The sequence below is a fragment of the Chiloscyllium plagiosum genome, chromosome 3 (genome assembly GCF_004010195.1).
Source record: "Chiloscyllium plagiosum isolate BGI_BamShark_2017 chromosome 3, ASM401019v2, whole genome shotgun sequence".
NCBI lineage: Eukaryota > Metazoa > Chordata > Chondrichthyes > Orectolobiformes > Hemiscylliidae > Chiloscyllium > Chiloscyllium plagiosum.
The window spans coordinates 6410725-6436796 of record NC_057712.1 but is presented as its reverse complement, the minus strand read 5'-3'; the positions used below and the strand labels follow the sequence as shown (position 1 = coordinate 6436796).

At 39.6% G+C, this 26072-nt stretch overlaps 1 protein-coding gene across 2 annotated transcripts in view; it reads left to right on the top strand.

The window, feature by feature from the left end:
* wdr35 (WD repeat domain 35) overlaps positions 1 to 26072 on the top strand; it is a 115165-nt gene that overhangs the window by 32800 nt on the left and 56293 nt on the right. For both annotated transcript variants that reach the window (XM_043676517.1, XM_043676508.1), the window contains 5 exons: positions 10501 to 10645; positions 11836 to 11905; positions 13987 to 14040; positions 17258 to 17367; positions 23505 to 23715. In XM_043676517.1, the coding sequence (XP_043532452.1) occupies positions 10501 to 10645; positions 11836 to 11905; positions 13987 to 14040; positions 17258 to 17367; positions 23505 to 23715 (590 nt within the window). The remainder of the gene's footprint in view (positions 1 to 10500; positions 10646 to 11835; positions 11906 to 13986; positions 14041 to 17257; positions 17368 to 23504; positions 23716 to 26072) is intronic.

Genomic DNA, 26072 nt, shown 5'->3' with positions numbered 1-26072 from the left:
GCATTGTTTTGGAACTTTGGAAAAAAAAGTCACAGCAACAGCACTTTTAAAAGGGAGAGGAGCAAACAAAGGTAGCGCATGGTCAGGCAGTGCAGGAGAGAGAGAGAGAGAGAGAAAGAAACCTGTATTGCTAACTGGCACAGCAGTGAACCTGCGCAGTTATTGCCTTTGCTATTTGAATTCATGTATCGCTGGACATCGGAGTGTATCTGGGAAAATTAACAAACAGTGAAATTCGCAACTGATCTTGGAGGAACCTGTTTGGGAGAGGTCACAGCACAGAAACAGAGTATTGTTTTGTAGAATTTGTTCACCTTTATAACCTACTAGAAAATGGTAAAATTATCAGTGAACTATTAATATCTGATATTTTATTTGGTTCAAGTCACAATTAAAAACCTTGATAGGAAAGTAACTAAAAGGTTACTTGAACTGCTTATACATATAAAGTAACAGAAATCTCACAACTGAGTGTTTTTTCAATTGAGAGATTTGTTTTCTAGAGTGTGACGGCTGTGCATTACCATGAAAAAGTAGATGACTAAAATAAAGGTTCAGTTAACATGTTAGAATGTTTTGTGTTCTGAATACCTGTCTGCTAATCCTGTAATTCCCATAGTGGAAGGATGTGGAAAGAAATTATTGTCCTAATTTATACAAAGTGAAGAGTTTCAACCTTTGCAAATTTCTCAGTATTTAGTGTGACAGTAATTAGACTGACACTATTTTCCTTTGCGTGTTATGTATCTATTATTCCTAATCATGTATATTTGAGAATATTAAGGATTTGAATGTTTAGATTTGACCGAGAGAAATTAAACAATGCATTGATACTTATGTATTATTACCGTCTTATTGTCTGTCACATACTTAATTTCACTGTTTCATTGACCTTGCTAGGCGGTTGGGTCTTTGTTTGGTGCTAGTCATTACTGTCATTTATCCAAAGCACTACTTAGGTATAGATATTTCAGTAATGAATACCTTTAACTTGATTGAAGAGTAAATATGTAGGTTGAGGTTTTTAGTCTTGCTTCTGAATGAGTTATGTTGTCTCGCTAGCCTGTTTTAACAGTGAAACCTTTCATCAGAAGAAGCCAAGTATTCTTCTCTTTTTCTGTCTCAGTGACATCCTGCAAAATTCTTTTTCAGTGTGGTAAACCTTCCATACACAAGAGCAGTAGGATGTTGAGAAAATTTAATGTGTTTAGCTGACATAATGCTGGAAATAAAATGGTGTAAGAGTTTGGAGTTCTCATCCTCTGTGCTTTGAAGTCTAGCCAGCTTCTCCATTCAGACATACTTGGTGTCCAGAAAGCTGGAAAGTATCTCAATAATTTTTTTTAAAGTTCACAGGCACTCTATATTAATTGGCAAGAAAACTTTATTATGTGATGACAGATTTAAAGTATCTGAATGTAAACCCAAAAGCGTTAACATTCTGACTTTATTATTCATTTGCTATTTTATTATGGTGAAAGAATTGGCCATAACTAATGTTCTTTATGTTTAGATTATTAAACCTTCAATTTCATAAATTCATAAAAAGATTTTACCTTTTTATGTAGGTTTAATATTTTGAATTACATTTTGGATTTGCCCAGAAAAAAAGTATAGATTATTATGTAAGAATTAAAATGATTAATTTTAATTCGTAATATTGAAAACCACGTTTATAAGAAACTTAAAAATGTCAGTTAACTCTTGAACAAATGAGATACTGCCAACATTTAAAACAGCTTATAAAGCACACAGACAGCAATTTCTCCCAACCCTGAATTTCTTAAAGAACCTTTATAAAATGACTCAAATCTAGGGACCTTTCTTTGAATTTAACTTCTCACACAAACTTTCTATTCAATTTGTTACTAACCTATTCATCACTTTTACAAAAATTAAAAGAATTTTGTAACCTATTTGTAGTAGTATTTCTAAGTTTTCAACATCTCCGTGTGGATCTGTGGGCCTTGAAGAGCTCTCTATTTATGGTTTGGTCTTTGTAGTGATGGATTGAATTGGGATCTTTTGTAAGTTTTGAATTTTTGCAGCATTAATTAAATATTGTTTTCAAACTTAATTCAGTGCAAAAACAAATTTTACAAAGATTTTTTGAAATTTGTTTTGATGTTTACATGATGTCTCAATGTTTAATACATTCTTGAGCTATAAATGTCTTTCACATCTTTCATCACACTTTAAATATTTAATGTCTGGCTCTGAACTTGCTTTGCTGCAGTGAGTGTGTAACTGTGATGAATATGTTATATCACATGTTTGATGGAGAATGTAATTCAGATTCTACCTGAAACATATATTGGCACCTGTGAGAGCTGACCTTGAGATGTAGTTTGTGATTCAGGAAAGATGTTAGACTTCATTATTAAAATGTCAACATTTGTAGATGTTGAAAAATATAGAGCTGAATGTACCATTTTGAGCTGAGTTTTTTGTTGAAGGAGCCATCTACCATGGCTTGCAGTGATCTTTCTCATGCAGTCTTGACACACTTATCTAATCAAGTATGCAACCAGGCTCTCTAATGCACTTCTCGTGTAATTGTCCAGAATGAGAGGTGGAATTGTTAATACTGCTGCTTCCATATTTAAATACACAGCTGCACACCATTTCAAACACTGTAAGCCAGGAACTGCTCATCACATTGTGGTGCTCCACTGTTATTGCTGAAGACTGATTCAGAAACCAATGCTCTGTCCCTATTTCATGGACAGGGTCTTGTAGATGCTGGTGGTGAAATGGTGGGCAAGAGGGTCATTCTTTTACGTGCTGACTGCTGTAGAAAGGCCATTGTACCAGACGGAGCCAGACTGAATAGTGGCCATGGTTAGTGGTTTGCCCTGGGTTTACATGAACACCTAGCATTGCAGGAAGACAGTTAAGTATTTTCATGCGGACTGAGAAAGGTGGTGGCAGACACCTGCCTCTTAACTCCCTATGAAGAGAAAATTCTCGAACTGGTGGAGAACTTCACGACTTGCTCATGTTGGCATGGGAAAATCTCAATGTCCAACCAACCCAATAAGCATTCTTGTGATGTGCCGTTGTCCCATTAACACTGATGTTAGGTCATTCTTAATATTCACAACCTTTTTATCCCACTAGCCCTTTCACTTCTGAGGAGAAAGTCACTGAACCCTCAATGAATATAGAGTTTTATAAAATCTTGAAGGGCATAGATAAAGTGAATAGCCAAGGGCTTTTTCCAAGGTTAGGTGAGTCCAAAATTAAAGGGTGAATGGTTTAAGGTGAGAGGGGAAAGATTTAAAAGGGACTGAAGGATCAACTTCTTCACACGGAGGATGGTGCATGTATGGAATGAACTGCCAAATTGGACTTGTTCAGTTTAGGTTACTTGATTGGCATGGACGACTTGGACCAAAGGGTCTATTTCTGTACTGTATGACTCTTTGATTCTATGACAAAGTGAGGACTGCAGATACTGGAGAGTCAGAGTCGAAAAGTGTGGCATTGGAAAAGCACAGCAGGTCAGGCAGCATCCGAGGAGCAGCAGAGTCAACGTTTCTGGCATAAGCCCTTCTGACTCTATGACTTGACCTGCACTCATCACCAGCTCAGAGACTTCCACCTCAGTGGGTACTCAATATAGATTAGACGAGGGAAGACTATGGTGAGCACATCACTGACACATGTCTACCAGTGTCTGTGGCATTTGGAAAATTGCTGGAGACCTGCTCATTTCCAGGCAGAAGATAATCTCATGGTTTCACCCATTAATTTCTTTGTTTAAATACACAGATAAGCACATAATAACACGCTGGTTTGTCCCAGGCAGTTGATAAGCTGGATTGAAGGACGGCAAAGTCTACCAATGGTAACAGTACAGTACTGGCTCCAGCATGTCTGCATCTGGCTGTCTCCATGGAGAGGTTGTTGACTGCCATAGTAATTGAGGTCCGGCACACTAAGTATCTGTTGAATATGCATGTGGATTTGAACTTGATTGCTTGGCCATATAAACTCTGCATCGATGCAAAGACAAAAGGGGCCAGGGACTTCAACCTTATTCCAGGTGGCTCCTCGTCTCAGCGAGACAGATTGCTGCTCATAGGGAGGAGGAACCACATGCAGAATCTCCTTAGAAGCTTCTCCTCAGAACTGTCCAGAAGTATCCCCCTTCTTGTGATCGCAGAGCCTCCAGAATTTCCAGTTTCGGCTGGTCAGCTTTTATATGAACAGGCACTTTCAGTAGACCTGGGTCATTTCGGCTAACATTCTGTTGGGGATGACTGCTCAAGTCTTCTAGGTCAACAGGGCCAATCAGTGCATGAGCAGATGATCCCTGGGAAATGTCACAAAGAGAACTTCATTTCATTCAAGGTACTCCTGAGCACTGACATCAATCACAACGAAGACATTTCATTACCTGGCTAGGTAACATCATCAGTGGTGACCTCCAAGTGAAGTGAAGCTGTTGTCTCCTGCTTTCTATTTATATCTTTCTCCTGGATGGGGTTCCTGGGGTTTGTGGTGATGTCATTTCCTGTTCGTTTTCTGAGGGATTGATAAATGGCATCTAGATCTATGTGTTTGTTTATGGCGTTGTGGTTGGAGTGCCAGGCCTCTAGGAATTCTCTGGCATGTCTTTGCTTAGCCTGTCCCAGGATAGATGTGTTGTCCCAGTCGAAATGGTGTTTTTTTTTCATCTGTGCGTCGGGCTACGAGGGAGAAAGGGTCGTGTCTTTTTGTGGCTAGCTGGTGTTCACGTATCCTGGTGGCTAACTTTCTTCCTGTTTGTCCTACGTAGTGTTTTCTGGCAGTCCTCGCATGGAATTTTGTAGATGCCGTTGGTTTTGTCCATGGGTTGTACTGGGTCTTTTAAGTTTTAGTTTTTGTTTGAGAGTGTCAGTGGGTTTGTGTGCTACTAGGATTCCGAGGGGTCTTAGTAGTCTGGCTGTCATTTCTGAAACTTCTTTGATGCATGGTAAGGTGGTTACAGCTTCTGGCTGTGTTTGGTCTGCTTGTCGTAGTTTGTTCTTGAGGAATCTGCGGACTGTATTTTTTGAGTATCCGTTCTTCTTGAATACGTCGTATAGGTGTTTCTCCTCTGTTTTGCGTAGCTTGTCTGTGCTGCAATGTGTGATGGCTCATTGGAATAGTGTTCTGATACAGCTTTGTTTGTGTGTGTTGGGATGGTTGCTAGTGCAGTTGAGTATTTGGTCAGTGTTTGTCAGTTTTCTGTATACGCAGGTTTGTAGTTCTCCGTTGTCCTTTCTTTCTACTGTGACATTCAGAAATGCGAGTTTGTTGTCAGTTTCTTTCTCCTTGGTGAACTTTATGCCTGTGAGGGTGTTGTTGATGTTGTTAAATGTCTCCTCTATCTTGTTTCGTGTCATGTAATGCTTTAAGACAATGTAACGTGATCTTCCCAGGGAGGTTCATTTCAGTACTTCTTACTAATTCATGGGAAATGGGCTTTATTGGATGGGTCAGCATTTATTGGAGAGGGAATGAATGTTTTGTGTGGCTATTACACAGTTGATTTTGGACATAAGATGGCAAGGTTTCAACTTTATGTTCTTGTGAGTGATATGCACCTCAGGCGGCGACTGCAGGATTGTTTCCTTTGCACCGCTGTCCTTGTGGTTTCTGTGACCTTTCAGGCACCCATTTCCATTGCTGCAACTGTTCTTCATCATCATTAGTGTTCTCAAGTTATCCTTGGAGCCTATGGCTTTGTGAATTCCCATGGCCTGTTGACCCTACACACCCACCTACAGAGAGGCCAGAGCATTAGTGATCTTTGAGACATTCTCACCTCTCCTCTGTTCTCTGTTGCTTCCTCCTCACCCCCTTCCCCTGGGCTCCAAGAAATGAAAGGAAAATTGGAAGTAGCATGGAAATGAGGCTAATTGAGAGTTTGCTAGGATACAATTACATGGAAATAATTGTGGGTGGCACGGTGGCACAGTGGTTAGCACTGCTGCCTCACAGCGCCGGAGACCCGGGTTCAATTCCCGCCTCAGGCGACTGACTGTGTGGAGTTTGCACGTTCTCCCCGTGTCTGCGTGGGTTTCCTCCGGGTGCTCCGGTTTCCTCCCACAATCCAAAGATGTGCAGGTCAGGTGAATTGGCCATGTTAAATTGCCCGTAGTGTTAGGTAAAGGGGTAATTCCAACATTTTGTCCATTGCCCATGCAATGCCAGGGAGGTGAAAATTCCATCCATTGTACGAAGTAAATCTCACATGCAATATTTTGAGTATTTATGGAAATAATAGCACTAAGCTTGAATGCTGGATTATTTAGTGACATGCAAGTCCAGTTCAGTGGAAAGGTGACACATTGTCAAGTATGGCCATGTCTTTAAAAAAACCTGAAAGCATGCATACATCACTGATATGCCTTCTTTTCAGCAGAATTTCAAGAGCCTGAGGCAGTTCTTTGTATAGGCCTTATATACAAAGTTCTGGTCTCTGATCCTAGGAATCTTTCATTAACATCGTTGTCCGTGTTATACCTGCTACTGTCAGGAGTCAGCACTGAGAAGCATGAGAATAGGCAGGAAAGGGACAGCACTTACCCAGTAATCAAAAGGATAAGCCCTTGTTATCAAAAATGATCAGATGTTGTATTTTTTATTGATGAACCTTTTTGTTTTTCATTCATTTATAGGATTGGGTATCGTTGCCTGTGCCAGTCAATCCAAGAAATAAATCGTACAATTTTTCTTTGGTTTATAAGATCAAAACACGAATGCTAGCAATCAATAGACATTGATGGGTGGGGGTGGAGGGGGATGATTTTGTTAGATTAGAAAGACTAAGAATGATGGTGGCAATTACTAAACTGGGAAAGCTGGTGGGTGCTCAGAAAATGCTTCATTGATCCAACTTTCATTCGCCTTTGGATATGGTAATGAGCCAGGATTCTTGTGAATTAACCTAATGAATGCAAGGTGAGAAACTTGGTAAAAAATGTATTTTTTCAGCAATAATCTTCAATTCTACCCCTCTACAAATAAAGCCTAATGCTTTTTTTTCTGATATATTTGTACTGAGCCCCATTGTTCCTTTGTGGGAGATTTCAGTACCCATCACCAAAATTGGCTTGATGCAACACTAATGACTAATCTGGTTGATTCTTGAAAGACATAGATTCCAGACAGACTTATGAAAAGTAGTGAGGGAACCAACACCAGAGAAAAAATACTCATTAGTTTAACCAATTTATCTCTTGTTGAAGCCATATTACCATAAGACATAGGAGCAGAAGTGAGGCCAATCAGCCGGTCGTGTCTACTCCACCATTCAATCATGGCTGATAAGTTTCTCAACCCCATTTTCCCGCCTTCTCCCTGTAACCATTGATTTCCGTGATAGTCAAGAATCTGTTTATCTCAGTCTTAAATATACTCAATGACCTGGCCTCCACAGTCTTTTGTGGCAATGAATTCCATAATTTCATCACTCTCTGTTCTACAAGGTCTTCTCTTTACTCAAAGGCTGTGCCCTGGGGCCCTAGTCTCTCCTACCAATGTTCTCAACATCTACTCTGTCCAGGCTATTCAGTATTCTGTATGTTTCAAAAGATCCTGTCTCAGAGAGTCACGACGCAAAACTCGAAATGAAATACCAACCTAGTGAAGCTTCATCTCATGGCTACATTAATATAAACAAGCGGAAGCAGCATCCTATGGACAGAACAAGGCAATCAACAACCAACACAGTAAAGTTCTACAGCATGCAGCACCTAATTGTGAATGGTGATGGACAAATAAGCAACCAATTAGAGGGAATAAAAAGCCATATTGACTATCCCTAATCAGTCCTGATGAAGGGCTTATATCCGAAACATCAATTCTCCTGTTCCTCTGATGCTGCCTGACCTGCTGTGCTTTCCCAGCACCATATTGTCAACACTATTGATTAACCTTTATTATTCCTTGCCTTTCCAAATGCATGTAAATCCTGTAGCTCAGAATCCTTTCCAATAACTTACCCACCACTTCTATAGTTCCCTGGCTTTTCCTTAAATAATGGCACCACATTAGCCAACCTCCAGTCTTCCGGCACCTCACCCATGGCTGTCAATAATACAAATATCTCACAAAGGGCCCCCCAATCTCTTCCTTAACTTCCCACAAAGTTCTGGGGAACACCTGATCACTTCCTGGGGATTTATCTACCTTGATACATTTTAAGACCTTCAGCACCCCTTGTTCTGTAATATGTACTCTCTTATAGATATTGCTATTTATTTCTCCAAGCTCCATAGCTTCCATATCCTTCTGCACAATAAATACTGATGTGAAATATTTGTTTAGTATCTCACCCATCTTCTGTGGTTCCACACGTAGATTGCCACATTGATCTTTAAGGACCCTATTCTCTCCCTAGTTACTCTTTTGCCCTTAATGTACTCATAGAATCTCTTTGAATTTTCCTGAACTCCTTGCCAGAGCTATCTCATGACCCCTTTTGCCCTCTTGATTTCCCTCTTAAGTATACTTCTGTTGCTGTTATACTCCTCTAGGGATTCATTCGATCCCAGCTGTCGATACCTGACATATACCTCCTTCTTTTGCTTAACCAGAGCCTGAACCTCTGTAGTCATCCAGCATTTTCTACACCTACCAGCCTTGCCCTTCACACTAACGGAAACATACTGTCTCTGAAATCTCATTCTCTCATATTTAAAGGCCTCCCACTTCCTAACTGTCCCCTTACCTGTGAATAGCCTCCCTCAATCAATTTTTGAAAGTTCCTATTACTGTCAAAATTGGCCTTTCTCCAATTTAGAGCTTTAACTTTTTCATCAATTCTATCCTTTTCCTTAACTATTTTAACACTAATAGAATTATGATCACTTGCCCCAAAGTACTCCCCTGCTGACACCTCAGACAATTGCCCAGCCTTATTTCCCAACAGAAGGTCAATTGTTGCCCTTTCTCTAATAGGTATATCTACATATTGAATAAGAAAGTTTTCTTGTACAAACGTAACAAATTCCTCCCCACTCAAGCCCTTAACACTATGACAGTCCCAGTCTATGTTTGGAAAGTTAAACTCCCCTACCATTTCAGCCCTGTTTTTCTTACAGGTATCTGAGATGTCCTTATATATTTGCTTCTCAATTTTCCTTTGACTATTGGGGGGCTTATAATACAGTCCCAACAAGGTAATCATCCTTTTCTTATTTCTCCGTTCTGCCCATGTAACTTCACTTGACGATCTCTCAAAAATATCCTCTCTACAGTTGTAAGTTATCCCTAACCAAAAGCACCACTTCCTTTCTATCCTTCCTATAGCACCTATACTCCCGAACGTTGAGCTGCCGGTCCTGTCCATCCCTGAGCCATCTTTCTGTAATAGCTATGAAATGATAATTTTTAAATTTAATGTTGCTTTCACTATCTGTGAACCTTCTTTGCAGCTGTAATATCTTCGCTCTGTCCTATTACCCTATGCACTTTGTATGGTATGATCTACTTGTACTGCATACAAAGCAAAACTTTTCACTGTACCTAGGTACATCTGACAATAATAAATCAAATCCTCGTCCCATATTCCCAACCATGCCCTAAGTTCATCTGCCTTACCTGTCAGGCCTCTTGCATTGCAGTAAATGCAGTTTAATTATCAGTCTTGCTTTGTTCTCTGCCAAGCTCTTGTCTGCCTTGACTATTTGACTTGTTCCCCTTATCTACTGTGCCATATTTTTTGGAGCAGGATTGTTGACCAGACACTGTCAGACACTCTGATACTTAAATTGTTCTCATGGATACGTAGAGTGGAACTTTCTAACAATGCAGTATCTCTCAGTTTAGAATTTATGTTCTAGTTCTGACATATTGTTGAATCGTTCCAAACCAAGAATGCAGACAACTAAGTCAAGCTGATGTATAATAGGAACAAAACCTTAATTCATGATTAATAAAGAGCAGCCATTATTTCATTATGTTAAGTGATTCTTTTTAAAGAAAAAATGATCCAAACATGACTTTGTTTGGTATTGTATTGGAATGTATCATGAGCGTATTTTTTCATTAATTTATTTTTTCTTATTGTTATGACTGACTTAGGAGGGACAGAGTTGAATCCTTGTTCCACTCTCCCATTGTTCACAACAAAGTTTGAATTTTTAAAATGGAGATAATCAGTTCATTTCAGACATATATAAAATGGAGCATCAGAAACTAGTCAACTAGGTTCTTTAAGTAACATCTAATGAGCTAGTTTATTGCAAAGATGTAACGATTATTTATAGAAGGTATGAACTGTACAGAGATATGAAACTAACCTTCATGAAAGTAATACACACGCACACACACACACCTTGCAAGTGTAAATCTTCAAACAAAAATTTGTTAATGATTTTTTAAGTACACAAGATTCAACAAATATAAGGCACAGTGAAACACAACGGTGCTGGCTACGTTGGATTTATAATGGTATTATTGCCAAAGTTAATTTCTAATTGACTTTTAAACTGTCTTAAAATAACACTATTATTTTTGCTTTAGATCCACTGTTTATAGCTATGACAAAAACACATGTAATTGTGGCCTCTAAGGAAGCATTTTACATCTGGCAATATCGTGTCGCCAAGAAACTCACAGCAATGGAAATCAACCAGGTCGCACGAACAAGGAAGGAGGGGCGGGAAAGGTTAGTGTTATCAATTTTTAGCGATACAACAAAGTTAGCTTTACAGAAGGATGTGTCAGACAATGTTAGCATCAGCCACAGTTCCTTTTCTTGATTGCTGGCTGGTACCTCTGTATGCAAATAAATGTTGATTAAGGGCAGGCTGGATTTGGTCATAAATCTCCCTATGATTGATTTCTGTGCTGGCATTCACTATATAGACTCATGCACAAACAAGCACCTCTTGGAGGATTGACGACTCCTGTGAAAATGTAACATGAGTTGTTGCCTTTAGTAGAACAGTTACTTTCTTTTTAAAATTCACTTTAATGTCTTGTGCAAAATGCTTTGGTTAAAGAATTATGATCTTACTATGCAGGTAGCCACTGTTCTTTGTTGTCTTTACAGCAATGAAGACAAGCTTCAAAGTGAATTTTTAATTCCATTTATTTGGATGAAATGTGTAAAATTACCTGATGTAAGATAAGTATTTTCCTTTTCTGTTTCTTCCTACTGTCTGCTGTGCCAACATGCACATGGTTTCATCACTGTCTCCCTCAGCGTGTGATGTAGAGAGTTGTACTTTGTATTTGGAGGTTAGTTTTCAATAAAAGTCTGAATTTATCTTGTGAAATGGAATTTGACAACGGCTTTTTAGATTAGATTAGATTAGATTAGATTACTTTACAGTGTGGAAACAGGCCCTTCGGCCCAACAAGTCCACACCGACCCGCCGAAGCGCAACCCACCCATACCCCTACACATCTACCCCTTACCTACCACTACGGGCAATTTAGCATGGCCAATTCACCTGACCTGCACATCTTTGGACTGTGGGAGGAAACCGGAGCACCCGGAGGAAACCCACGCAGACACGGGGAGAATGTGCAAACTCCACACAGTCAGTCGCCTGAGGCGGGAATTGAACCCGGGTCTCTGGCGCTGCGAGGCAGCAGTGCTAACCACTGTGCCACCGTGCCGCTTTTAGGATGACATCTTAATTTTCTGTCTCATTGGAATCTTAATAGCCAGTAATTGATTATGACAAAATCATTCGTGTGTTAATTCTCTTTAAATTTAATTATAGAATAATGCTTATGTTTTTTGTTGTTTATAAACTAATAGTTGCACTGTGGATACTCTGGCATCCTTAATTTTTGAAAGAAAATTTCTAACAAAGAAACTTGATTTTTTCTTTCTCATACAAACAGAATTTATCACGTTGATGATGAATCATCAGTTGCAGGAGACAGTACTGTGGATTTCAGCAAAACTTTGTCGGTAATTGTTGCTTTTGTATTTGATGAAATAACTGCACCTTGTTTGTGTTGCTGACTTGTTTCTGGGAGAATGCTAGAATGTCATTGAGAGATTGAAAAAGTTTGTAAAACACATAAGTAATATGTCTGTTTACCACTCATACTTTTACTTAATGTTCCTATGACCCATTTCTGTCGGGGGAAGGTACTTTATTATCATAGTTAAACTGGACTTATGCAGTGCATTTGGGAGCCTTGTTTAAATTTTGACAGCTTGTAAATCTGACAGCTAACTGAGAATGAGCAAAGCCAGCTGTTGAAGATCAGTGCATTTTTAAAAGGCAGGAAAGTGGAATTGAGGATTATAAGATAGAAATTGAATGGTGGAACAGATTCAGTGGGCCAAATGGCCGACTACACCTCCGACTTCTTATGGTCTTATGGGTTAAGGATCTTAAATTGAGTAATCCCCTTGACATCATGTGCTTGCATAACTGTTATGTATGTTCTACTCATAAGGACATAGAAAAAAGAATATATGTCAGATTGGAGATCTGTATTTTCAAAATTCTGTATCCAGGAGTCACCTTATGAGAGCATATAGTTGGAGTACTTTGTGTTGGTTGAATACTTCAAAAAATGAAATTCATTTGCCTGGTTTTTGAACATGAGGATTGAATTGCCATAAGTTTGGACTCTAAGAAATGAGGTGGTTTGCTGAAGGTGATTAGTATTTGGGAGCTTGAGTTCCACAGAGGAAGAACAATGAATGGTTTATGTTTAGTTTGTATCCCTATATTGGGTTTATGAGGAAGGGAAAGATATGCTTTTAGTTTCATTTTTGAGTTCTGTGATTGTTGGATTGTTTGGAGGTTTACTTATGTGCACATAAGTTAGATTTCTAAAACCTTGAGTGAATAGTTCAGAAACGAGTAGAAGAGTGAGGTGCTGAACTAGATATGTTGGTTCAAGATGTGTGATGATGTGATGAGGCTAGTGTTTTGCTGATGCCAACTCCTATTGACAGAAGGTAGAAGTTGTCACTGCTCATAGATCATGTCCTGAGGTATTGGGAGGTGATGTCCTTGTACACAAAGTGGCCTGGCAGAGCATTGTGATGTAATGTGCCACTGTGCAGTATTAACATTTTTGTAGTGAGACGTTTTCAGACAGTTATTGAGCATCATAACATAGCTTGTTCTATTTTCTTTGTGTGTAATAAATTTTGTTCTTTGTTAAAATTACATTGGTAGTCTCTCATGAATATGTTAAGCGCACTATGGTAAACAAATAGCTAAGGTCAAACTTAGGGGCTATCACAACAGATTTCACTTTGGGAATCTGACTTGCCCAATATTATTGCCAGCTTTTATATATCTATCTATATATACAATACACACAACTCAAATATTTCCCTGATGGGCAAAGGCCACATTGACTCCATTCCACTGCCAGCATCCTCTGCACACTGCAGGGGTGAGTAGTGTTGTGAAGAAACCATGCCTTCCTTTTTGAAAGACATTTTCCTATAAAGAAGGAGTTGCAAGCTTTTTTCCAGTGGTGTTGAAGGGGGAATGTTCGTGGCTCCTTCTCCTTTTAGTGGCACTGAACTGGACACACTGAAGAAGTAAAGTCAGGAAGAACATCAAGTTTCTATCACTGGGAGGCAGGAAGCTTTCAAGACTGAGCCTCAGAGAGAATTGGAATATTTGACAAGGTAATTTGTATTGAGTCTGGCTTCCTGATCCTGGCAGTCATTCTGTTAAAGATTTGATGACCTTAGTCAAATGGTCAAGGTGAGTGAATGCATCTGTACTTTATGAAAGTGGGCTGGCATGTGAGGGAGCCAATTAATTGGCTGGGAATAGTACTTTGCTGAAATTGATTGCGCCTGCTCTCTAACACACGGATTAATTTTGTTCAATCTTGTATTAGAAATCATCTGACTCTGAGATAATTCTGTATATTGGGGATGGGGAAAGCATTGGATTGAAGACATGACATTAACTGTTCTTGTTGAATTTTTATGTAATGTTTAATTTAGAATGGGACAACATTGGGATTCAAGCCTAATTTTGTACTCTTGTATTTGTTTTCCCGTAGACAACAAAGGATGCTATCTGCTGTATCACTGCTTCTGACAAAATATTGATTGTGGTAAGACCATTTTCCATTTAATTTACAAGTACCTGTTTAATATAAGATGGTTTTAATAAATATTTTGCTTTAAAACACTTTTTTTACTTTACTAATATATTTTCATGTTCACTAGCTTCATAACTGAGTTGTTAGATGAGGCATTTGGATGGTTGAATCCTATTTCTCAGGAGCTAACAAACCTGCTGAAACTCCAATATGACCAGTAGGATGAACACATACATTTCTGGCTGGAGCTATGTGGCTCAGTACAAAAGGAAAGGAGATTATGCTGGCAGTAGCATGGCCATATTGATGACACTACAATGCTGGCATCCTCTGCACAATACCAGGGTGTGAGTAGCATTGTGAAGAAACCATGTGTTCCTGGCGTTCGTCCTTTTAAAAGCACAGTTTTTATTAACAGGGAGTTGCAGCCTTTTGCTGCTGAGGGAGAAGGAGAATGGCACACCAGGGAATATGGTATAGAAAACAAACTGACAGCATTTAAAAGTGATAAATGAGTCAAGTAAATTATGGTCTTCCACTGTTTCAGGGTCTCATTACAGATTACCTCAAAGCCTCACTTGCCAAGTGCTAAACTCAGCATGATATGAGTTTGACCAGTAGGTAGGATGGTGCTGGAAAAGCACAGCAGGTCAGGCAGCATTGAAGGAAAAGGAAAATCGACGTTTCGGGCAAAAGCCCTTCATCAGGAAATGCTTTTGCCTGAAATGTTGATTTTCCTGCTCCTCAAATGCTGCCTGACCTGCTATGCTTTTCCAGCACCACTCTAATCTTGACTGTGATCTCCAGCATCTGCAGTCCTCACTTTCGCCTAGTAGGTAGGCTGCTCTGCTTAACTAAATGGGGAGTCAGCATGCTATGATTGATGCTACGTTAGATTTTTGTTTAACAGCATTGAGATATGTACCCAGCTCACAACGTTCCAGTAGGTCTGGCTCAATTTTGGTGATGTTTTAAGTTTTCAACTTGGTGCCTACCAGTGATATGGCAAGCCAACATATTTTTACCGAGCTTGAACTGGGCAGAATCCTTCCAGCAACTTCAGATTTATCATGGCAGATGTATGTTTTTTTGCCCATCACAAGACTCACCGTCTGCATGCCAAATCCTGCTAGATTAACATCTAATTAGTGTGTGCAGGATGCTAAATTAAGTGAGATTCTCTACATGTGGGGTTGTCTTCATTTTTGGAAAATAAGGTGACTTTCACACACACAATTTCCTGTCCTCTCTGGCCTTGCATAGAAATCACAACATTTTAGTCTGTTAACCTTTTTATATTATTACTTGCTGGAATCTCACATCATGCGCAAGGTGGGATTCCTATTTAGGTTGGCACTATTGCTGTGTTTTTGAGATCTTGTACAATTCTTTCACAGAAATTGTCTTATGGATCTACACAAGTTCTTTTTTAAAGGATAATGTGGAATTTGATGGCCAGTTAAAAAAATCAATGGCTTAAGCTTGTATCCTTGAAGAAACAGATTTTTGAGATGTCTTGGCAAATGAAGAACACCTCAAACTATCTGCTACACTTTTAACACTGAATAAGAGGAAGATTAATAAAGGAGGCCGGGATATACAGAGGCAGTGAGATCAAGAAAATTTTACAACAGCGTTGGAATACCAAAGTTAAAAGTTATTTTGTTCAAATCAAGATTAATTACTGGTGTGGAGAACTGAAGTCTGGTCATTGTGACAGATAGTTGTGCTGATTGAATAAAGTAAATCTCATCTGTATGTTTGAAAAAGAGATGTAAATTTATGCTACCGTTTTCATAACATCCAGATTTCCCAATGCTCTGTGCAGTCAATTATCTGCTTTTAATTTGTAGTCACTTGTAGTTTAGCTGCTGCACTAGAGTGGAAACTTGTTGGACTCAAGACTGGAGTGGGATACAACTTCTGATTTAGAGATAAAAGTGTTACAGTTCACTTGCTACTAAATAAAACAGTTCAATGCTTCTTAGGTAGGTTTGTTTAAATGTTTGTTTAAGTGTTTAGTCAGTCTACCTTTAAAGAGATTGAAGAAATGCATGTAAAAAAGGCAGAAATATCAAATTGAGCTAACTGGAGTCATGCTGGCCTTTGGTTTGATATTAAATAGGATGTACAGAACCATAAGTGTGAAATGCTACATCTACTTATTGAAATAACGCCATGTGTTGTACCCAAGCGAATATCTAAGACAAGATCCTTAACTTATCTGCTAACACTAGATGGTTATTGTATCAAATGTCTTACAATGATGTAGTCTTATCTCATGCAGCTTCTGCCTATTTCCACCTCTGTGACTTCACCCAATTTCACACTGTCTCAATTAACCTGCTGCTGAAACCCTCATTCATGCTTTTTGGACTTCAACTATTCCAACCCAATCCCCTCTGTACGCTAATGGTCATCTAAAGCTTAGCTGCAAATATCTTGACTCACCATAAGCTCTATTTCCTATTAGCTTTGTGCTCACTGATCTACAATGATGTCAAAATGGGCATTTTGATCTCATCCTTGTTTTGAAATCCCTTCATAGTCTTGCTCCTGTCTATCTCTCTAAGCTCCTCCAGCCCTGCAACACTCTGGGATATGCCTTTAATTCTAATTATATATTCTCTAATTCTAGCCTGTCACATTCCCAATTATAATTATTCCAGCATTCGCGGCCCTTGAACTGGAAGTCCCTTCCTACATCTCTCTCTGCTGTCCTACCTTTTCTCCATTAAGACACTTCATAAAACCTACCTGTTTGACCAACCTTTTGTAATTTGAATTAATTAATATCTCCTCATGTTCCATTGTATCATACATCATTTTACAATGTTACCGAGAATCACTTTGGAAGATTTCATTTACTAATCCAGTACCTTAATGTACTCGAACAGAGTGCGGCTTAGTCTAACTCTAGCAATAAGTGAAGGATACTTGATACTTGAGCACTGAAGAAGAGCTGATCAAAATTTGATTTTGTTTTATGTGTTTTCATTAAATGCACCTCTTGTCTGATTATTTAAATTGTAGAAATAAACAAACATCCTGCAGCTGTCCAGCTTTTCTGGTTCTGTGGCTGGGTGAGAAGATTGGTAGCAAGATTGTGTTTAGGAAATATAATTCATAATACCAGGCCTGATAGTTAGAATAGTGAAGAGAAAATGCTTCTACAATTTTTTGACCAGTTATGTGCGCACAATTAGTTACAATGCTTTGTATTTTGCAGGGTCGTGAATCAGGGAAAATTCAGAAATATAGTTTACCAAATATTAGTCTGTTACAAAAGTATTTGTTCAACTACAGAAGTTACCAATTATCACTGAATTGTAATTCCAGGTGAGTCTTTTTCATAAAGAAATAATGGAATTGATTTTTTAAAGTCTTTTCCTGTAAGTTGTTACACATTGCATCCTACTTGGTTGTAGATCATCATATGTAAAGCTGCCATTGCACAGCCGGGTGGTGGGGGGTGGGGCAGTGGTGGGGTGGGGTGGGGGGTTATATGCAGTAGAACCTACAAATGATGTTGACCCCTTGTCCAACACCAGCCTGTGCGATAAAAGTCGCCATCAGCTACATGTGGTTTCCTGAAGAAGGGCTTATGCCCGAAACATTGATTCTCCTGCTCCTTTGATGCTACCTGACCTGCTGCGCTTTTCCAGCAACACATTTTTCAGCTCTACATGTGGTGTGGGTCTTCTTCAGTTGTATATAATGTGTGATAAGGGTGGGAGCAATTCATTGTCCATTTAAGGGCCTGAATAGACCCAAAGGTGAGGGGTTACTTGTTGCCTGTACTGGCCCCTTTAAAATTGGAGTCAGGTAGTGTTGGAGGCATGTGAGACATGTGCTGTGTTTGATGAGTACCTTGCCTTCAAACAGGTAGGGAATCAAATCATTTCAACTGAGGTCTTACTCTGGAGGCTGCAGATCTCGGGAATGATCTGCCATCAAAATATCAGCTTCCTGAGCCTTTGGTGCTCATCAATGTTGTGGAAGCTAATTCTCTGTGTTGGGGAGGAATGGGTGTTCTTCTTCTTGGGGCTGGATGTTTATCTTAATCCCCTGTGCCCAGCAAAGAGGTCGTGAGTGAGGAAATGGCAGCCGATACTGTTGTCGCTTAAACAGCTACTATTTATTGTGTATTGTTGTTGGTGCTCTTCTTGTTCTTCATGAAATGTTCAAGGTTGAGCTGCATAATCTTTTTCCATACCAAGGTGAGATCTACCAGCTAGGAAGTGTAGCTAAAGATGACTGAAATGCAAGACTGGTGAAGAATCTTCAAAGAAATTGCCATCTATTAGTTAAGCACTGTATACTCTCTGAGGAGTACTGTGAGCAGTAGCCTTTAATTTGGCAATGGCTGCTGCTCTTCAGTTTCACAGTTTAGTGGCTTCCAAGCCTGTCAGTTTCACTGAAGAAGCATTTCTTGATATGCACTCACCTCAAAATATCTTGGTAAGTTGTTGGTAGCTCAAGGAATAGACTTGTAAACTTTAAAGCCAGAATACTTGATTTAAACAGCATCTAATTATCCAGCAGCTCCATGGGAATTTCTTGATTCTGAAGGAGGGTCACTGGACCTGAACATTAACTCTGCTTTTCCTCCACAGATCTGTTGAGCTTTTCCAGCAGTTTCTGTTTTTGTTTCTTATTTCCAGCATCCACATATCTTTCTGTTTCTTGTGTGGGAATTCCTCACTCCTTCAAACCTACTGGGTGAAATCTGGAAGAATACAACTTACTTTGGGTCATAACAATGCAAAAATAAGTAATGGGTTTATCAAATAATTTTACGAATTCAGTTGATGTTTCCATTCATCCATTTGAACTATTCTTGCAGGTTTGGCAAGAAGTTAATATGTTGTAAACTCGATTCTAGTTCCAGCACCCTAAATGTGGTCACCCAGTTGTCAAGAATAGCTGAAAGTAATATTTTGTCCTTTACTTCATTACAAAAGCAAATACAACGTAGCACAACAAATCTTTTTTAATACAGCTCACAAAACAAGAGCATGGCCACTATAGTATTGTATTAGTATTTAATAAGGTTGTTGGCACATCTAAACATAAACACTTGTCACATTTTCCAGAAATACCTAAGTCCAAACACCCACAGAGGTTTTAAAGACTGAAATCACTAAATTAATTCCTGTGTAATTTTCACACCACTGTAAAAGTCCATATTAAAAAACGTTAAACACATGGTTTGGAAAAGAATAAAATATCGACGAAGAAGTCTTAAATGTCAAAATCCCCATATATTGATTTAGATGTTCATTTATTTAACAAATAATTTAACTGGGACAGCTATCATTGGCGAAGGTAAAACAGAGATTGAGACATGAGAATTTTATTTCCCTGTTTCATTTTTTCATTAGTTATTCATTTAAATGGACTTCATTGGATATAATGGCAATTTTATGAATGCTAGAAAAATATCCAGTGATTTAGGGTGTGGGTTTGCTTGCTGAGCTGTAGGTTTGATATCCAGATGTTTCATTACCTGGCTAGGTAACATCATCAGTGGCGACCTCCAAGTGAAATGAAGCTGTTGTCTCCTGCTTTCTGTTTATATGTTTGTCCTGAATGGGGTTCCTGGAGTTTGTGGTGATGTCATTTCCTGTTTGTTTTCTGAGGGGTTGATAGATGGTATCTAGATCTATGTGTTTGTTTATGGCGTTGTGGTTGGAGTGCCAGGCCTCTAGGAATTCTCTAGCATGCCTTTGCTTAGCCTGTCCCAGGATAGATGTGTTGTCCCAGTCAGAATGGTGGTTTTTTTTCCTCCGTGTGTAGGGCTACGAAGGAGGGAGGGTCGTGTCTTTTTGTGGCTAGCTGGTGTTCGTGTATCCTGGTGGCTAACTTTCTTCCTGTTTGTCCTACATAGTGTTTGTGGCAGTCCTTTCATGGAATATCCAGTGATAATCATTTATTTTAATAGAAACTGGAAACTGCTTATGGCCATTACTTGAACTTGAAAAAGTACTTTAAAAATTTGAGCAAATAATGGTGGACATGCAGTAACTTTGCAGCGACAAAGAAAAGTAACATTTCTGTTTGATAACCATTTTTCAGAACTGGAAGAAGTCAGAAATCTAATGTTTTTTTTAAGCAAGTGCAAAGGCAAGAAAATAACAAGAGAAAGTCTGTTACAAAGTGGCCAACAGAATAAATTAAATGATAAAAGAGATTATGGTTTAAAAACAAAAGACTGGGGCAAGTCTGAAATATGAACAGAAAATTCTGGAAAATTTCAGCAAGTCTGCAGCATCTGACGAGAGAAAGAGTTACTATTTAAAGTTTGTAATGAGTGTTCCTGTCCCCGCAAGCTTCCAACTGCCTGTGCAACAACACACTACATGATCAACCAAGTAACCAAGTGGGGATTTGTCTTCTCTGTAATCAATGGGGAGGGGAGGGAACACAATTGGTCAGGGATCCTGGTAAAACTATGAGAAATAAAAACAGGAGTATGCTGTTTGGCCCTTCAAGCTTATTCTGCTGACCAGTAGAATCATAGCTGATCTGACATTTCTCACGTCCCCTTGTCTGCCCTTTTCCCGTAACCCTTGATTGCGTGGACACAAGCCAGGGGCTTTTCCGCATTCGTTGACAGTTGGGATGCTAATGTTCAGGCGAGCTGTTTGACTACATTCTGGGGAGTGGGCAACAGTCAGTCTTGTAGGGCCTGCATCTGCAGTCGGGGAAATGCATACCTTCCAAACCCACGACCACTTACGTCGAGAAGGACAAAGGCAGCAGATACATGGGAACACCCCCATGTTCAAGTTCCCCTCCAAGCCACTCACCATCCTGACTTGGAATTATATCGCTGTTTCTTCACCGTCGGTGGGTCAAAATCCTGGAATACCCTCCCTAATGGCATTGTGGGTTAACCCACAGCAGGTGACTGCAGCAGTTCAAGAAAGCAGCTCACCATCACCTTCTCAAGGATGACTAGGGGCAGGCAATAAATGCTGGCCGGCCAGCAATGCCCACATCCCACAAATGAATACATTTTAAAAAATTGTCAGTCAGGGAGCTGCAAATATAGAGGTCTGAGACAAATAAACTGCAGATGCTGAAATCCAAAGTAGACAGGCAGGAGGCTGGAAGAACACAGCAAGCCTGGCAGCATCAGGAGGTGAAGAAGTCGACATTCTGGGTGTAACCCTTCTTCGGGTCTGGTCAGTCATGTCTAGGAACTATACTGAAGTTGTTCAGATGTCTTTGATGAATACTGTCCTAGTAGTCTGTTATTCATGAAGAAGGTGCAAGGGGGCCTTTAGAGGCAGCAGGTGGGGGGAATTACTGCCAAAAGAGGTGGTGGTCTTGAGGCTTGGTGGGGTGAAACAGCAAAGGCAATTGTAGAGGTTGGAATGACGACAGTGATTGAGAGCAATTCCAGGTTTCTAGGAAGCTTGCAGATTGGCATTGGAAAGCATGATAGGCTACAGGAGGATATTATTGTGCCTGTGACTCTAACCATGGCCACTGTAGCAGTAGGGCTCATTAAGATGAAATATCAGGGTTCAGGAGCAGAGAGTACAGTTGGAAGCGAAGTTCCTCCACATGGAGGGGATGGCTGGAAATGGACTGTTGGTGTCAAGTGAGGTAAAGTTTTGTGGGTGGTTGTGGAACCCTGGACCTAGCAACCAAATGGAGCCCAATACTGATGATGTTCACCATGAGCTGCATTCCCTGACATCACTTGCCATTCTCTAAATGTGAAAGAGGTGAAATGCAACTGGAAGATGATTGGGTAGTCCTCAGGTGGGCAGAATAGATAAAAGTAAGGGATCCATGTCAGCTGGATGCTAGAAAATTGCAGGGGCAAAACCCCAAGATATACCTTTGCAAACTCCAGCTATAGTTCATTTGCAATCGTGTATCTGTCCACTTGCAACTTGTGTCATGTAAATGTACTTAGGTGTCAAACGCTGGTCAAAAGCAGTATATATATATACCATATCATTGCTCTTGCAAATCACACATTGCTATCTGAATGGCTCATAAGTTAAGCGAATGACTTAACAGGAGACAAATGTTGGTCAAGCTGTCCCCTCACTTGTGGAACTTCTAAGGGTGCTATGGGATGAGAGGAACATCACTTCATCATGTAAGTATGAGGATAGACTCTAATGAATTCAACGATAAGTTTCAAATTTGATGTGGATCTGAGATGGTGTGATCAGTGGATGGAGATGTTGGGGCTTCTGAAAATGCAATTCCACTGTTTGAAACAGACTGGGGGACCCTCCACTATAGTCTGAACAGAGCATGTTGGAGCATCTGCCGCACAACTGAAGCAGGTAACAAGGTGATGTGATAAATGCTGAGGAACCAGAGGAATGGCAGCATTTCAGGGGACAAGGATGAGGACATTGAGCTGGTGAAAATTTGTTTCTGTGCATGTCGGAGCTCAGCTATGTTGGGCATTACTAGCTAGATAGAACCTGATTGACACTGGGGTCCAGTAGATGAGAGCTGCATACAGAAGACTAACATGAAGTGTAAAATAGTCATTTGTCATTATGCCAACATTTTGTTGACATTTGGCATTGTGGGGGCGAACTTCAGCTTCTTTTGGTTTGTCTGTGTTTGCTTTTGCTGGTTGTATGTTCGGAATTGTTGGATTGCTTGTTTGTATGTGATATTCCCCTACTGGACAATGACAGGAGCTGGATCTCAAGTGGGCAATTGGCGGCAGATAGTTGTAACTTAGAGAGGCTGTTTAGATTGAGTGAGGTTAATAATAGTTAAATTGTAAGGCCTGGTAGTTAAACAATGATGAGGGTGAAAAAATGTGCAAGGAAGTGTCAGCCATTTGACCATGAGCATCATGGTTTGTGGCTTCTGTGCTATTATGTTGTCACTGAGGGGCAAGACTAGCATGCCAACCTTATCCAGGTGCGTAGCAGCCTTTTAAAGATTGTGAGAGGTCTTTCGATAGATGTGGCAATGAATGGTGAATTGTTCTGGGAATGATGTGCGGTAAGATGGGGTTAGGTGAATGTGAGAGACACCAAAGGAGTGAAGTAGGTGTAGAAGTAATGATGCGAGAAATCTTGCTGGGCCTGACACTGAAATTCCCTTCAAAAATCTTGACACAGCTTGCATTTATTCAAAGAAAATGTGAAAGTCAACCCTCTGTTTCTATCTCCACAGATATCCACCATATACGTGGAGCTGCAAGACATAAATCTTAAAATCAGTCCATTAGTTAGAAACAAAGTAATTACTGATTTTGTTTTTGCAAAAAAAAAGTTTCCTTATATAATCTGCAGTTGCTGCATTATTGAGTATTTCCAGCATCATCTATTTTATTTAAGGTTTATATCATTCTCAGTGTTTTACTTTCTGCACACAATTTTTTTTAGAATCACTTAAGACATTTATAGTAAGGAATATGGAGACATTGAACTAAATTCAGTGGAAATACTAATGATGTAACTCTTTCTGTTGTTGTCTAGCCGCCTTGCCATCATTGATATTGCAGGTGTTCTGACATTTTTTGACCTTGAGACAAGAACAGTGGACAGTACAGGGCAGCAAGTAGTGGGCGAACAGCTAAAATTTGAGCGTAAAGATGTGTGGGATATGAAGTGGGCAAATGACAACCCAGATTTGTTTGCTATGATGGAGAAGACCAGAATGTATGTGTTTCGAAACTTGGATCCTGAGGTGAGATTTTGAACATATTGTTATGTATATTTCTTGAACTTAAACTTATGTGATATTTCAAGAAATAGAAACAGAAAATGTTGGAAACAATCATTAGCTGAGGCAGCATGTGAGTAAACAATGGAAACGTTCATATTTTCAGGTTGCGTTAAAACCCTGTTAAACCTAAATTATTACAGATCAATAATATTTTAAAAAGATGTGAAGTACATGGGAATATCTGAGGGAACATGAGATGAGACAAACAGAAATTGGAGAATGAAAAGCTTTTATAAACCAGCATGCCATGGCAGCTAAGAATCTTGAGGGAAGCAAAATCAGGTTTACACAAAGGGTTCAGAATTATCCATCTAAAACTGCAATACTTTCCTTTCCCCCCATGCTAAATAGCTCCAAACCAGGTGGTGAAGTATAAAACATGACTGTCTTTACATACTGTATATAAAATCTTACCACCCTGTTCAGAATGTTGTGACACACATCTGTGGTAGCTGTGATTTGAACATGGACGTTCTGAGCTAGGCTATAAGACTCCTTTGCTAACTGCCTTTACAGATTTTATAAATCAAGCTTTTCATTTATGGCCTAGTGGTATTATCACTAGACTGTAAATCCAGAGACCCAGGTATGTTCTGAGGATCTAGGATTGAATCCCACTGTGGCAGATGGTGGAATTTGAGATCAATTAAAAAATATGGAAATAAGAGTCTCATGATGACCATGAAACCATTGTCAATTGTTTAAAAAAACCATCATCCTTACCTGGGTCTGGCCTATATGTGACTTCAGACCCACAGCAATATGGTTGACTCTCAACTATCCTCTGGGCAATTAGGGATAGGCAATAAATGCTGGCCTAGTCAGTGATGCTCTCATCCTGTGAATGAATAAAAAAACTTTGTGGCAAATGGGACTTGAACCTGGCCTTCTAAGGTAGAGCCATGACCACTATGCCCAAGACCCCTTTCCTGACTCTTTATCTGAGATGCCACACCATAAGCAATGCACATCATCTTTGTAACTTCATAATACTCCTCCCCACACCAATGCTCCCATCTCTGGAAAGACTAGCACATTCAATTCTACACTGCCAGCCTTAATGCTGCAGAGAATATTTAATTTAAAGCCATATTTAGTCCTGAGGACTGAAACCTCCTCAAGCTGTTCCAGGTGTCTGTTAAACTTTGAGAAGGTCCAGATGGCTAAACACAGATGTGTCAGAGTGGTTATGGAATGGAAAACTGGAATGGTGAGTGTTATGGAACCTGGAATCAAATTTGTGGAGAAAGTATTCAGGACAAGGAAAGTTCCCCTTTAGAAGAATCAGCAGTAAATATGTATATTTGGAAGAACACAAACTTCTACCTCACCTGGAAATAGCATGCAGAATCTTGTGGCACACCTGTGAGTGAGAAGCAAAGTGGGTAGGGGAGAAGTTATTGCATGAGACGCTAAAAATCAGACTGCAGAAGTGTGGGTTTTCAGTTAAGCTCTTGGAGCTTCTGAAGTCCGATCAAGCTTCCTCATGGCAAATGTCAAGAAGTCTTTTTGTGTGCACTTACATCTCATACATGGTCACTAAAAACACCAGCTGGTCGGAATTAAATTCCCATTTCCAATTAAATTCTCCATAAGCAAGCAATATGAAAGTGGAATTGCAAGTAGATAGGATAGTGAAGAAGGTGTTTGGTATGCTTGCCTCTATTGGTCAGTGCATTGAGTACAGGAGTTGGGAGGCTATGTTGTGGCTGTATAGGACATTGGTTAGGCCACTTTTGGAAAACTGCATGCAATTCTAGTCTCTCTGTTATAGGAAGGATGTTGTGAAACTTGAAATGGTTCAGAAAAGATTTACAAGAATGTTGCCAAAGTTGGAGGGTTTGATCTACAGGGAGAGGCTTAATAGGTTGGGGCTATTTTCCTTGGCGCGTTGAAGGCTGAGGGGTGATCTTATAGAGGTTTATAAGACCTCTATAACAAAAAGAAAAACAAACAGAGGATAACAAAGAGAGAAATAGGGAAGGAGAGGATCTAATATGAAGGTAGGCTAGCCAGTAATATTAGAAATGATAGTAAAAGTTTCTTTCAATGCATAAGAAACAAACGACAGGCAAAAGTAGACATTGGGCCACTTCAAACTGATGCTGGAAGCCTAGTGATGGGAGATAAGGAAATAGCTGGAGAACTTAATAAGTACTTTGCGTCAGTCTTCACAGTGGAAGACATGAGTAATATCCCAACAATTAAAGGGAGTCAGGGGGCTGAGTTGAGTATGGTTGCCATTACAAAAGAGAAAGTGCTAGAAAAGCTAAAAGGTCTTAAAATTGATAAATCTCCTGGCCCTGATGGGCTACATC